Source organism: Carassius auratus, chromosome 8 (genome assembly GCF_003368295.1).
Source record: "Carassius auratus strain Wakin chromosome 8, ASM336829v1, whole genome shotgun sequence".
In the NCBI taxonomy this organism is placed as follows: domain Eukaryota; kingdom Metazoa; phylum Chordata; class Actinopteri; order Cypriniformes; family Cyprinidae; genus Carassius; species Carassius auratus.
Window position 1 is genome coordinate 3,893,234 of NC_039250.1, and position 16,440 is coordinate 3,909,673.

The 16,440-nt window shown below is 36.7% G+C and overlaps 1 protein-coding gene across 1 annotated transcript in view; it reads right to left on the reverse strand.

The window, feature by feature from the left end:
• Nucleotides 1–15,723, reverse strand: part of otud5a (OTU deubiquitinase 5a) — a 30,171-nt gene extending 14,448 nt beyond the window's left edge. Inside the window, 2 exon segments of the mRNA XM_026269123.1 lie at nucleotides 11,430–11,523; nucleotides 14,916–15,723. Coding sequence (XP_026124908.1) covers nucleotides 11,430–11,523; nucleotides 14,916–15,485 — 664 coding nt within the window. The 5' untranslated portion in view covers nucleotides 15,486–15,723.
• Between the last annotated feature and the right edge of the window lie 717 nt (nucleotides 15,724–16,440).

The window sequence follows — 16,440 nt, forward strand, 5'->3', positions numbered from 1 at the left end:
TGGTGATCTATTCCTGTCTTATTGGTTCTCTGAGTTGATCATAATTTGTTAGCTTCTGCTTGTCCACTCGCCATTTAAGGACTGGCCACAGGTTCTCTATGGGGAGCTGCCTGGATATGGATAAAAAATTTAGATATAAAGGTCTTCAAGCCGCTTCTTTATAGGGGTGACCCCAAATAGTTGAAGATTTGATGCTTTGATTCGAGGAGCCTGATTCGACTACCAATCTAACAGTCGAATATCCGCAAGGTGTTATTGATTATGCCATTCTGACTATATATGAGCGCTCAAATGTCTGATTTCACATTGAACTTGCCGTTTTCTCCCAATAAGTTAATATGCAGCCTATTATGATAAAGCCGTGAATAAGAATCTGAAACGAAAGGAGCTTCAAATAAATATTTTAAAGTGTGTGAATAAATCCAGCCACCTCTATAGATTTATGTTTCACTTTCCATAATCCATGACCAACAGAGGAGCATCTTGGCGGCAGGGACTTAAAACTTTACCAAGACTCAAACTGACACAGGCAGAGACTGGATTTTTTCAACAGGTAGAGTACAAGTGATTTCAGCCGGTGTGTGTGTATATATATATATATCGTGGATATATTATTTACCTGATATAAGCTGCATTTGGTTTTGAGTCAAGCGCTTCATTGTAGTACTATGGTGATTATCTCTTTACCTCGCAGCACGAGCATGTCAAACTACAATGCAGAATATTTAATAACTATGACTGGACTGTCACACCCATACCATTATTATAATAAAACGCTGTGAATTTTTAGAGCTTAGCTACTGTGTTTCTGCACACTGTTTCATGAAGAACGCGTCCACAAAAGGAGTCCGCATTCAGAGCCCCGCAGATGTTCATGTGCATTCGGGCTCTTTTTGCAGATAGCCTATCAGTCTTGATATTAATGTTATGTTGTATTAATAACGAAGCGTATTCTATATGAAATTATGAGTTTAATCCCATTGATTCAAACCTTGCTATCAAATGCTCACACTACTGGTCATCTTCAGCTCAAAACAGAAATGCAGAACATTAATAACTACTGTCATATAGGCTAACTTTATAATGAGAGCACTATTGTAAAAATTGTGAATTGTTAGGGTTTCACTGACGCTTAGTGTAAATTATCTTCTAATCCAAACATAAAACATTATTTACCCCGTTTGTATTTGCGAGGCATTTGTTACACATTTTCCCTGTGTGTTAACATCAGTAATTATGGCTGTCGAATGTCTGACTTGACTCCATGTATTTTGCCCTGCCCCCAAACACATATGATTCGACTATTAGTCGAATATCAGCAAGATTAGAAAATTCCGATTCGACTATGAAAATCCTTAGTCAGGGACACCCCTACTTATTTATCACTTTTGCATTGTACTCCATCATACTGGGAAATTAACGTATCATCACCAAATTGCTCATGGATCTTTGGAAGAAGTCGCTCTTGCTGGATGAATGCACTTGCATTTTTTATTCCTGGCAGTGTTTTTGGGCAGAATTATGGTGACCCACTCCCTTAGTTCAAAAGCAACCCCACACAGGTCTCAGGACGCTTTACTGTTGGCACAACACAGGACTGACTCATGGTAGCATTCACCTTATCTTCTCTGAACAACAGTTTTTCCAGATGTCCCAAACAGTCAGAAGGGAGCTTCATCAGAGAAAATGACTTTGCACCAGTCTTCTGCGGTCAATTCCTTATACTTCCTGCAGAATTTTAGTCTGTCCTTTCTTGGAGAGAAGTGGCTTCTTTGTTGCCCTTCTTGACACAGGCAGTTGTCCAAAAGTCCTGGCCTCACTGTGCATGCAGATGCTTTCACACCAACCTGCTGTCCTACCTGAGCAAGCTCAGCATGGCTAGAGACATGATTCCCTAGCTGACTCCTCAGGAGGAGATGGTCCTGGCGCTTGCTGGACACTATGGGACGTCCTGAAGACTTCTTCACTGCAGTCCAACCACTCTCCTTGAAGTTCTTGATGATCCGGTAAATGGTTCTTTCAGGTGAAATATTTCTTGTAACAATTCCTTGCATGTGAGGCCATTTTGATGCAAAGTGGTGATGGCTGCATGTCTTTCTTTGGAGTTAACCATTGCTAACAAGAACACAATGACTGGAAGTGCTTCTACCTTCCTTTTATAGCAATCAGTCTGCTCTTACAATCTAATTAGAATGATAGTGATTTCACCTGACTTGTACTCATTTACACTTTTCACATGTGCTACTGAAATTATTAGTCAATTAATATAAGCTTTTTTTTTGTGTGTGTGTGAAAAGTTCATTTTTTGGCCAATGAAGCTTTTAGCAATTATTTAAAATGCATCTGATCACTCTACAAAATATACTCTAGAAACAATGTGAATGAACACCACAACAGTTTAGGCAGCAAACTTTGCAAAACAAAAAACTTATGGCCATGATTGTATACCAAACTGATAGGGCTGAAAATATAAACCACATTACAAAATCTGGGAGGATTTAAAAAAAAGAAAATGAAGAAATTCTCAAGATTATAAACTTTTACATTTTATGGCTAAACATCAGCAAATCCCAATCATGCTGGAGAACATGATTATCAGGTTTTCTTCACGTCACCTCAAGTGCTGCTGTCATGAAGGCAAATTCTGAAGCAAAATATTCATTTTTCAATTCTCACTCAAATTGTGTAACTTAAATATTTTTAATGCAAATGTATAATCTAAATATATTATTTTTTTAAGGAATAGAAAAATAAGCTTTTTTGTGGCGTCAAATGTTTGGATTGCTATTTTTACTGCGCAAAGCTGTTAGAGTAGTTCGTCAGTGAACTACGGCTATGTGTAGTAAATGCCGCTCTATCTGAAAGAGTTACGACTAATCACAGAACCGGCTTTTCTGTCGAGATCTGCTTGATAAACGCATGCAATCTTAACATTAAAGGAAAGCTTTCATAAAAAGCAACCAAAATAAAAGATATAAATAGTGACAAAAGATAAAAAATATATATATATATATATATATATATATATATATATATATATATATATATATATATATATATATATATATATATATATATATATTGTCATTATTTATTTAGTCCTCCTCTCTCTCTCTCTCTAACTCTATATATATATATATATATATATATATACTTACATATTTTAAGTCGTATGATTTTTTTGTGTGTGAGAAACAGACTGATAATTTAATTCATCATTCATGTACATTCAACCCTAGCGTCATGTCTAATTTATAAATGAATCATTCACTTCAGTCAGATCTTTTAATTGAATTACTTGATCCAGGTCACAAATCAGATTTACTCAATGATCTATTCAAAATGGTTAAAAGCCCAAAAGAGGCAATAATCAGCATCAGTAAATAATGGCTTCAATTTAAGTCTAGTCCTTACACAAAGATTTAGAAGACCTTAGAAGTACTGGAATATGCTGTACAAATCAAAAGAAAAGATAATACGAGACTTGAGTACTTTTTTGCCATTTTAAAGCCTAGTACTGATTCATAATCAGGAGAATTATATGTAATATGTATTATATGTAACCGAAGCCACACAAATTTAACATGATCTCAAGTAAATATGACAGAATTGTTATTTTTGGGTGACCTATTCCTGTAGCTATTTCACAATTTTGCTTCATGACGCAAACAGATATTTTTTAACTTAACTGATATTTTTACTATAGGATTCCTATCAAAGTTGTATAAGGGTTTCTATGCATAATAGTAACCATTGAATGTGATCAAACAGTTTAAATAGCTGGGCTAAGATACATAAAGAGTTTGACTACAGAAATATGTTAATGCAGTACACACATCATCCCACCGGTCACAATTGTCACTGACCTTAAAGCAAATTTTTTTTTACACTTTTCAAAAAAAAAAAAAAAAAGATTATTGATTATTTCAAAGGGTTACTAATGACACATCATTTGGATATTTTCCATGTCTGGGAAAAAAATTGGTTAAACCTTGATGCCCTGTGTGTCCAAATATGACTGTGTGGAACATGAGTTGCAGAGTTCATCCAGAAAGAGCTAAGGTCACCGCTCTGACCTGCACTCTCGTATGCTCCTTGACTCCAAATGCTCACAAGATCATCTGACAGGCCACGTCCACCTTTACACAAACGATCAGTAAACATGCTCTTCAAACAAATGAATCGATGCAGTACTCTAAAAACAGGCGCCAGTTACAGCAGGCCCAAAGTTATCTCCACTCAGTGACCTTATTGACTACCGTGTGTTCTGTTCACTTTCATGAGCCTTAATATGCTATGAATTTGAGATTATGACCGCATAGATCAATGCATATTGATTCTCAAGAGCATTGGGGCATCAGATCACATACATATTTTTAAAGTACAGCCTGTGCTTTCCATAGCTAAGGAAGTACAGTTAGATATTGAATAATGGCTTATGTGCGGACTTAACAGAGTTACATTAGAGCCAGAAAAGTCAGCTGGTGATCATGAGGGTGTTGCGTAACACAGAGCTTACTACTGCTCCAGAAACACACTGACATTCAAATACACTCATTCATGCTCATGAGACTGTATTACAATTGGCACACTCCATGAAGGTCATCGTGAACCACTGAAAATCCAGCATAAACTCCAGACTTGAATTGTGTGTCTACACGATTTCATCAACAGCTTGGTTTTGTAAGAAATGACACCAAGAGATGGTGATGACGATGTTTTCTGTAGATTGGCAAGAGAAGATGCAGCTCTTGGTGGTGTCTAGGTAAAAGTTGGAGATACTTGCTGAGCATCTGCCATCCAGATGTGTAAAAGTTCACAAGAAAACTAAGTTAAAGGGTGCAGACGGTCTTATCACAACCACCGTCTGCAAGTCAAGTGATTGAAACCATTTTACAACTGAGTTTCAAAACCGTTTTCCGTTCAATGGACATTATAAACAACATTTGCGATAGCTCAATCGAAATGTGCTCCTTGACCATTGCTCTACAGCTCATTGTCAGACTTATTGGTTTACGCTGGATCAAACTAGTCAACATCCTCAAGTTCTAGACCATTTCCCGTCTCTCAGAAACCAAGCACTATAAAAAGACATTACGTGAGCAGTGCTTATGTTGAAACCTGTACTTTCCTGTCCTAGAAGGGGTTGATCAATGTCGATCAACCCTTGATTCCAGCATGACTTCAAACTTTGCTCCATGTTTGCCACAAAGCCACAGTGCATGATCTCTGGGAGTCGAATACTAAGCTGGAGCAGATAGATGAAAGCTGACCTATGCTTTTCACATTTCATGTTCACAAATATCCAGTGCGTTGACCTTCTTGTGACTGATTTGGAGATTTATGAAAGCTTAAAATTGATTACTTCAAGTTTTATAATAAAATTACATTCAGTAGTGGAGTTAAAGGTCATAATTCACCTATAAATTAAAATATCACCATTAACATCGTTTCAAACCTTTTCGTAGTAAAAATAGTATGATCAAATTAAAAGTTGCACTTCAAAAATCCGGATGATGTGCTTAATTAACAAAAAATAAATAAATGAAGTTTGGTATTTTTTGACATTTCATGACCTCAACTGTAGCAGTTTTTCTGATATAACAAAGAGGAAACATTATCAGACTCTGATGCTGGTGGACATAACGCCCTTATAAAATTCATAAACTAGATGGTTGGGTACACGATGCATCACATAAGTGCACAGTGTACAGTACAGTAGATGATGTGTGTTTCCTATGCATACAATTAAAGTCATTTTGGTGTGAACGATCCTATACCCAAGGGTAAGGTGGGAAGACGCCACCGATGAATCTGGGAAAAAGGAATTTCAGCCACACCTTTGCGTTACTCGCTCCGTCAAATCATGTTATGGCATTTGTGGCATCTGCTCTACAATCACAACAAGATGACGAACTGCAAAATGAGAGGAATGCAGCCGAGCTGTCTGTCAGAGGTTCATGGCAGGGCACAGACAGCTTTGTTTACTACAGAAGCAGGTATCTGGAAGAGATCCTGCTGTGCGTGCAGGGGAAAATAAACAGGGCTTACATTGGAATGCGCTTTGCATATGACGGGGATTTTTATTTACAGATTCAGACATGCGAGGTAAAGGTTAGTGTTGCTTCAGGTAAGGCTGTTCTTAGCCCTGCGTCTGCCGGGGCGCCTCAGACAGATCAGAGAAAATAACACTTGTTCCTGAAATAGCACCTTGCTTAAGGGGAAAGTGAAAAAAAAAAAAAAACTGACTTGACAAAAGGAAGTACACATATATAAACTAAATTCTGAGGAAATGGAGTGGACAAAAAAAGCCTAGATGACGAATATAAAAGGGTTTTGTTGCAATATCCCATACAAAAGTTTTTGAGAGCATTAAAAAAACAAAGCAAGAAGCAACAGCAGGCTGTGCATTACAGCTAAACTTTTGAATAGGCTTTTATTTGATATATTATTTGTTTTCATTTAAATTTTAGTACGTTTTTATATTTAAATTAATTTTTATTGCAGTAGTAGGTAGTTTTATTCATTTTAGTTTACTTAAAATAACCGGAATATGAACTAAATAACTTGAATAACTACTTTTTTCATCTAATATTTCTATTTCTATTTCATTTCAGCTTCGTTTCATTTGCCAAAAACTATTTTTAATAGTTTTAGTTAACTATAACAAGCATTGTAAATATAACATTTGCAAATGATTTTCTCCAGCATAGGCAATTATTATGTAAAGTAATCAAGCTGATTAGCATAACTGTAGATAAGACCGTATTAGTACGAAATTTAAATGACGTTAAAAGTGCACCCATATCAGCTATTTTTGTTTGAACTTTGAACGTGGCTCATCCAATCAGATTTTAGAGCCATAACTATGCTTTTTGAATATTTATTCAAATACAAAACCTCTAGCAAACTTCCCATCACAGCCAGACTGTTACAGACCAGGTGAAGAGGTCCGCCCACATACTTGGGCGCTTTTATCCCACTATATTGAAATTTGCTTGGAAAGAGGGAGTCTTTGATAAAATGCACTTCAGAAGAAATGTGCAAATCCGAGTCAAAAACAAACAAGTGCACTGTTTCCCGAACAAACATTAAACTTCCTACAGTGTAGGATTACGATCCAGCCCGTAACAATAATCTTCAATGGACGACTGGAAAAATAAAGCATTTTAACGGACTCTCGTTACAGTACAAAAAACCTGCACCTTTTAACCCGCTGACCTGCGAAGCTGAGCTATTGATGGCCAAAGTTAGTAAACTAAAATGGTTAAACTGTTTTGAAGAGCCTAATTAATGTTTGTTTAGATGGCTGGGTCAGGTCACCCCACTCCTGAGAGTAAACAGCCAGTGTGTGTGTGTTGGTAACGGTGTCAACTGCTTCCCCGTTCACTAAAGACCAGGTCGAGTTCTGGAAAGAGGGGCGGTGCTCTGGATAACCAGCAGAGCAGCACTGGAAAGGAGAGCGAATGCTGGGAGCAAGGGCAGGAATCGAACACATGACACCGTTTCCCACGGATCATAAAGGAGAAGCGCATTCCCAACACGAAACCCTGCACAACAATTACAAAGTTTTCACCCGGATGTGGTGATTCAGACTTAGTGATTCACAACAAAACTGTTTTTAAAATTAGGCCTATAGCGGGTTATTGCAAAAGTTGTTGAACATTGTAGATTGGTGGATTCGACTCGTTTCAGCCAATCAAACAGCTAATGTGTGAAACCACGAAACCTCTTGAAAGTTTTTCTTTGTAATAACAAAACTGAAACCGCAGGGGCTGAATTCTCACTATCAAGCAGAAGACACAGGTGTTTGTGTAAGTATGTGTCCATATTAGTGCTCGTTTTCTGTAAAAATGAAACATACTCATACCCATGATGCAGTGAAACGTGATGGGTCTGATCAGAAACCAGGAGCCAGCGGACACTCATTATTTCCACTTATACTCCTTAATTCACAACAATTGGGTTGATATGTACCTGTTGAATGTTTGGACATAATCTGTTTCTCGTGATTTTAAATAATCTAAAGCCTTCTGCTTGAATGTAGTTTTGTAGACAAATATAAATGATATGCACGTGCATTTCTTTTTTCAAAGTCGCTTTTGGTATAAATGCATGAATGTAAAACAAACTTTAGGCTTGATACTGAAAAAAGCAGTCTATATATGTGCAGCACTGTATGCACAATCCTTCAATACGGTTTAAAAGCTTCCCGGGATGCAGCTCACAAAGTTTTTCAAGAATGTCCTGTGGATGAAATATAAGATGGATGGAATACAGTACTAATAAAGAACAGGAAGGTTTGTCCAAACTTTCAACTGGCTTTCAACTACGCCACCACCACCACAAATTACCATTGAATAGTTCCCAGGATATAAACCTGTGAGATAAAATACTTTGGAAAATCATTTGCAAAACCAATTTGCAAACATTGCATAAGCATTTGCACGCGAGCGCCATGAGCCTCCTAAATGCAAACTATGAACTATGAATGTCAGGTTGGGCTGTGTTGAACAAAAGAAACTGAATTATTTCCAAATCCAGAGTCATTCAGGGTTGAAGGTGACATGCAGAAATCATGTTATTCTCTTATTAGTGAAGCTTTCTACATCGAGCAGATTACCACTAAACTAAACTATTTCTACATTCAAAAGTCTGGGGTCATTAGGTTCTTTTATGCATTAAATCTGTAAAAGTGACAGACATTTATAATGTTACAAAAGATTTTTATTTCAAATAAATGCAGTTCTTTGACATTTCTATTCATCAAAGAATCCTAAAAAAGGATGTTTCATGATTTCCACCAAATTATGAAGAACATGAACATGAATAATAATGACAAATGATCCTTGAGCATTAAATCAGCATATTAGACTGATTTCTGAAGGATCATGTGACACTGAAGACTGGAGGAATGATGCTGAAAATTCAGCTTTGCATCACAGGAATAAACTACATTTTAAATATATTGAAAGATAAATTTTAAAATAGTAATAATATTACTGTTTTTACTGTATTTTGATCAGATAAATGCAGTCTTGGTAATCACTAAGTGTTGGTAAGACTTCAAGTCCAAACTGTTTAGCAGTAAATAATGTCAGGTTGTTTATAACAGGAGTATAATAGAGATAATCATGGGAATAAAACACTGCTCTCCTGACCCATCTTTTCATAATGTGAGAACCAAAACAGCAACAAAACAATGAGTTGACCAGGAAAATAAGGGCAAAATCTGATAGCAGTGATCTGTTTTGCTGCTGCCTTGTTGACAGAGCTGATTATGTGATGAGAACAATCGTAAATTCATCAGCACACATCATTAAAGAATAACAAGTAAATAGACAACTCAGGGAAAATAGGATCTTTATATATATATATATATTCAATCCAAGTTAAGTCTGCTTGCGTCGATTCCAAATTAAGTGTGATAAACATAATTCTGAAAGCAGAACTTAGACATACCAAGTCTCACATTATAAGGAGCAGTTTTGATATTGCTTTGCTTCTCTTTAAAGGAAACACAGCATTGGTGCAGCCTTAAAAGGATAGATCACTCAAAAAAGAAAAAAAGAGTGGGCATAAAATGACCATGTAAAGCTGAATTTCAGAAGAAAGAACCTTTGACTAAATGTCATAAGTCAACATGGTCTCCACAATTATCTAAAACACATTCATATCTATTACGTCAAATCAACAGCCTCCAGTATGAAACTGTCCTGCCCTGGGTTATCATGATCCCACTGACTGTGAGAACCTTATGACCATTGGGCCAGTTATATAACGTGTATTGTTTGACTCGAGTGATTGTTTGGAGATGGATAGTTTCACACCTGCGGTGCAAGAACTGTGGCACAGTGTCCCTGATGGGAACGCTTCATGTAGGTCAACACATCACATGCCCGTCAATCAAATCCTGTGTAAAACTCACACAAGGGCCTCTGTATATTAATGAAAACAGGAAAAAGATTAATGAACTGAATGTGTGTGTGCAAGAGAGAGAGAGGATAAAGAGACAGATTAACAGAGCAAGAGGAGGAAACAGAGACACGAAAGAGAGAATGAAAAAGGAAACAGGGTAAGATGCCACTCAATGGTGGTTTAGACAGTAGTTAAATATCTGAAGAGAAAAATCCTAGTAAATAAAGTATATATTTTGATGGATGGCATCCACTAAAGTATCTAGGTGCATCATCAGTTTAAGAAAGCAAAATACAAAGAAATACATTAATAATACATCTGCTGTACCACTTTGATCAGTAATGTTGAATTTATGTTGAAAGGGTCAAAAGGGTCAAAAGGGTCAAAGGTGAACGCCCATAGTGGCTTGGGTGTAACATCACACCCTGAAGGGTTCAGATGGAAAAACCAGGAAACGGAAACAAAAGTCAGAATTTGGGGTTTTAAGCTGAAACTGAAGTGTAATAGAAAACTGCTTTCATATTCTGGTGTCACACAGTACAGTGCTGAATACTTCAGATATGTTGATAAGTAGCGCCACCTAGAGGGAAGTTCTGGTAGCTGCTCAGAAACTCAACAGGTTATATAGATAAGGTTGACCATTACTATTAGTTTTAAAAACAAACCAAGAATATATTCTGAATGCAAGTTTGCAGTCGAATCAAGCAGAATAAGATCATAAACATGCATTAAGAAATTAAAAACCAATATTTATTAATATGCATATTTAAATTTTTTAAATAGCGTGTAAAATAGCACATTATGCAATCATACAATCAATGTAAGCAATAGTTTTCTACATTGTTGTCCCTGTATCACTAAATTTATTCAAACAAATGGCATCTAGCTAGTGAATAGGGAATAATTTTTATTTTATTTTTTTAATGCAATTTTGTGAGAAAATGTTTTTAACACTGATAATAATAAATGTTTCTTGAGCAGCAAATCAGCATAGCAGAATGACTTCTTAAGGATCATGTGACACTGAAGACTAGAGTAATGAAGCTTAAAATTCACCTCTGCATCACAGAAATAAATTACACTCTAAAATAAATTCAAATGGAATTATTATTTTTAAAATAGTAATAGTTTTTAACAATATTACTGTATTTTTATTCAAATGAATGCAGATTTGGTGAGCATAAGAGACTTCTTAAAAAAAAACATTACCTTACCGATCCCAAACTTTTTAACATAAAATAATATAAACTCAAAGCAGATTATATGGTCATTAAATTTGTCACAATGGAAATGAAAGGTTAAGTTAAGCACATTGCATTGTGAGATACAGTATTGTTGCAACACTGTGTATTTTACCAAAAGCATGGGTATTCTGTTCCTTTAGATGGCATTTTGCCAAACTGAAAATGACAATCACCCAAGTTCTAGATGATGGTCAATAGATGAAATAGATAACGTCTACTAAATCTTTTGACTTTAGGTGAACACCAGGTGTTTAATAGTGTACCCACCAACAGCTCTGAAGAGGCAGGCACCATCTTCCTTCATTTTTTTGATGACAAATCCTTTCTTTTCCCGGAGTGCTTTTTCAAACCAGTGTTCCTGCTGTAACAGAGGCAGAATTTCGGAAAAGACACAGTGGGAGTTTATTATAAAGTGCTCGATAAACAGACAGTCTTCTAATGAGAAAGTTATTGTTGGTAACATTTATTTTGCGCATCAAAGTCATCAAGAACATCACAAAGAAGCTCACATTTTTATGCACCAGCAGCATCAAAACTCCTGTAGACAAACAAGGTCATGTTTATTTACCAAACTTGGTTGATCACAAGTGATCATGAATTGGTCTACATGAATTGCAGATGATACCAATAATGTCTATTTTCTTCAATCATTCATTATACATGATTTATAAAAAATGATGAATGTGTGAGCAAAGATAGGTCTGAACAAGAGAATGGGTTGCGTTTCTCAAAAGATCGTAGAAATAATCAGACCAAGGTTCTCTACGATCTACTTAGGCTTACGATACTTTTGGGAAATGCAACCCAGTTCTGTATTTGCTCCTGAAACCCAGATGACAATTAGCATTTGAACCACTACTTCCCTCTGGAATATCTACTGGGTTTTTGGAATAGAGTTTTGAAATAGTTTTAAAAATAACTGATAAAAATGTTAGAAAACCCAAGTCAGTATATCATTTCACAGCCAAAGTGTTAATACATTTATATGAGTATATTTTAAGGTTTTCTGAATTTCAAGATTAATCTGAAGTATAAACCTAAAAATGTTTGAGCCATTATAGTGAAAGTCAACATGAAAAATTTGAAACCCATTGTACTTTCAATTTTATTATTTAAACAAAGTTATTTATATATCTAAGACATCGAAGATATTTTTTCATTAATGTTTTAATTTATACACTTCTGTTGTGCAACATCTTATGTATTATTTATATTCTCTTATCTTTTTTTTTTATATAAATGGTTATATTCTCATTTGATTACATCTTATATTAATATTAATTCAATTGTTAACGTTTAGTATTTCATTTCATTAGACACAGAATAAAATGGACAAGTAAAATAAATAGATCAGAATTGTAGGGAAATATTAGTTTGAAATAAGTAAATAAAATCAGTGGAGTTAAATTGTAAAGAAACAAGTTTTGCTTTTATTCCTTCTCAAGGTCTAACTAAGATGTGGAAATTATTTCCTTCCTCATTAAAGGTAAATGAATATTGTGATAAATATATACCATATGACATGCAAAAATTAGAGATCACCCAGCCCTAGACACTATATTATGAGAAATTAAATACGCACTGTTTTGATTTCATTTGACTTTAAAGCTGCAGTCCAAGTGAAATCCAGAAAGGATTATGTGTTTATGAAACACATGTGAATGAATTTAAATCATATACCGGTTTTAAATGTGCTTCTCATTACAGATAGCCTGGGATTACACAAGATTTGTATTCTAAAGACAACCAGTTCGAAGGAAGCATAATTTGCTTTTTGTTGTGTTAAAAGAACTTCTTAATATGAAATGACAATTAGAGATTAGACTGTACAGAAATTGAAATCTACTATATAATACACATTATATTCACATACTGTAGTCACGTAATGCTGATGTTGTTAACATTAATAATTTGAGAATAAAGTATAACAATAATAATAATTTGCATGGTTTGATGTGATTTGAGCTCATTTAGATTAAATCACCACTGGTAGCGTGATTTATTATAACGCTTTTTTCCTCAGTTGGACAGAACACATGTGACAGTCTGGTTACTTGTTCAGATGACAATACACAGTGAAAGTTCTTATTTGGGTCATATATATTCCAAGACATAGGTTAGAATCTGTGATTTTGAAGTACAGTGGATATCCACACCAGTACGGTGACTGACGGCCAGCACACATACTCCTCAAACTTTCGATTAATCCATGCTGGAGCTGTGCCGGAGCACAACCCATGCAAGGAAGATAATTCCGCACATAGCTGCAATTGCAGGTTTTCAAACAGAGATGGCGACAAGGAGGCAAAACTTATAGACTGCAGCTTTAAAGAATGACCCTCTCTTCTATAAAAAATGCATTTACTCAAGTTTACAAACTTCTTGTTTCATTTTAAAGGGGTCATATGACAGTGCTAAAAAAAGAACATTACTTTGTGTATTTGTTGTAATGCAATGTGTTTATGGGGTTTAAGGTTCAAAGAACACATTATTTGCCACATAATGTACATTATTGTTTCTCCTCTATGCATTGTCTCTCCTCTAAAAGCTAGGTGTGATCTGATTTGTTAGCTATCCAGTGCATTGTGATTGGCCAAATGCCTCAAGCATGTGACGGAAATTTTACGCCCCTTACTATACTGTGATGCCGTGTCCCAGCGCGACGAAACAAAACCAATAAAACCCATTACGAACGAGGCATTTGTTGCATTCAGTGGGGACATAATTTCTGATTATAATGACTTATACTGTCTTTTTACCTGTTGCTTTGCATATCGCGCTGCATAAACATAATAAACATAACCATGTCTCCATTTGTGATCGGAGAAACGACATACAAGGGCTCCTCTACACTGCTCAAAATTTGCATTGAAATCATCAGTGGCAAATTCTTTAAGTACTTACAAGCAGTGAGTCTGAACAGCCGGCATTGTAGGCTACAACAATGAAGGAAACAGTCCTTCGTAATATATGCTGCACACATATGAATATTTGGGTTGAACTGTTGTAAATACAATTTAACCACTAATTTTCTAGTTGCGTCCTCTTTTGGTAGACCAAACAAAGTATTTTCGCTTTCATAACAAAACACACAGCATCTCCACGACATGACGGCAGCAGCAACAATACTACAGCGAGAATCAATGTTATGCTTTCTTTCTTTGCGTCAACATTTGGGTGGTGTTATGCAAATCTTCCCACACAGTGACATAGACATGTGGGGGCGTGTTTAAACGAGGTGTTATAAGTGTCTTAACTTTTATAATGAATATCTCTTTGGGTTTGAGACTTTAGTCTTTGCAACTTTAGGGATTGTATACATTTACAAACAGCTTGTAACATTCCAAAAAGAAAGGAAAACCTGAAATTGCACCATATGACCCCTTTAAAAACACTAGTTTCCTGCCCAGACAAACCTCTGCATCCATATTACCATACAAGAAGTCTAATCATGTATCGCATCTAATACTGAGACACAAAGCAATTAATGCAGGGCACAGCATATAAAACTATAAGACATCATGCATTTTCACTTATACCTGCATCAGTTGTTTATCAGTCTGCCTATCTATCTGACTACTTATTTATTTGCCAGTCTATCTACCAAGCTGTCAGTCTGTCTAGTGTCCATTCATCAAACTATCTATTGTTCTGTTTTTCTTTCTATCAATTTATACCAGTTTCTAAACAGTGTCAGAAGCAGAAAAATTAGCACACTATATTGTTGTGAGGTGACATCATCCATCCACATACCTGTTCAACAGTCGCTGGGTCCTCTGACTGTAGTCTGGAAGCATTTTCATACTCATCCTCACTGTTATACCCGGCTCCTTCCTCCTGCTCGGGACTGGGACCCCCTCCTCCTCCTCCACCGCCGCCGCCTCCTCCCGTCGCCCCGGGTCCGGTCCCTCCACCAGCCACCCCACCGGAGCAGGTAGTCTGTCTCCTCCTCTTACTAAGCCCAGGCCCCGAGCAGCACCCTCCCATCCCACCTCCACAGCCCACCCCTCCTGACAGCTCAACCCGACCCCCGGACACGCACGCCATTCCCGTCGCATCCCCCGGGCCAACCGGAGACCCTGCGCCCACCGGCGGAGGAGAGGCCTGCTGCGGCCGGGAGCTGGATTCAGTGCGCCTGTCGTCTCTGGACGGTGGCGGAGCGGCTTGATATGACCAGGGAGGCGGGGAAGCACGGGGCCTCGAACCCGGCCGGACCCCGTGGGAGTGCTGGTGCGGATCAGATCCGGTCCGGCGGTCGGTGTCATCGGGGTGATCAGACACACCGACAGAGGAGCTCGGCTTCTTCTTCGGCAGGATCGTCATGACCGTTCAGGGAGGGGGGTGTCCGTTTTAACTACTCTGAATGCGTTCCAACATTTATACTTGAGCGTCTTTTAAGTCGCAATACTCGCTCCTGTCACCCCGGAGCGAATTTAATTCAATATGAAGCGGTTTTGAGGGTAAAAACGGCGGATAACAGAACAAAAACAAACCGTCTTCCGTCCCTCGGTCCTGCTGTTGCCACACAACATCAACATACAGCTGACGACACCGCAACGTCATTTCCGTCTCGCTGCTTGTTCCGCCTCTGCTTCAGAAGCTGTCAGTTGAATTGTTCATTCATTCGTTCGTGTGTTTTGTTTGCTGGTCAGCACTTTATGGTCCAGTAACTAGAATCCACCCCTGGTATTTATGACCTCTTATCTATTTATCATGAGTTTTTATTTAACCCGAATAAAATGTTGAGTGTGTTATTCAAATCACTGCATCACTCACCATGTGGAGCTACATCATCCATTACCATCTGCTAATCTTGGAAAAAGTTAAAATGGGTAAAACCCAGGTCACGTTTCACACTGTATAAGCAAAAGTGTGTTTGTAAATGTATAGCCTTACAATAAAATAATATAATATATATATATTAGTTTATTAAAATCATACACTGCAGTAGCACAAGGCATTGCACCTTATACCGTTTTTTAAAATTAATAAAATGTTATTTTATACCTTAGTCAGTTTTGTGTGGATCTGTAATGCACTAAAAAAAAGATAAACAATTTTTTTAAAGGGTAAAAGGTTTCAAAAATTTATTTTAGCAATATTTAATAATAAAAAAATAATAGAATAGAATAGAGCTGACAATTTATTTTTCAAAAACAGTATCAGAAGACAATAAAAGCATTATTGCTTCCCAGTAGAACAAAATGATTTATTTAATTTCTGAATTTATATCTTGGTACTGTATTTAACTTCAAAGGTGTATGTTATTATTTTGACA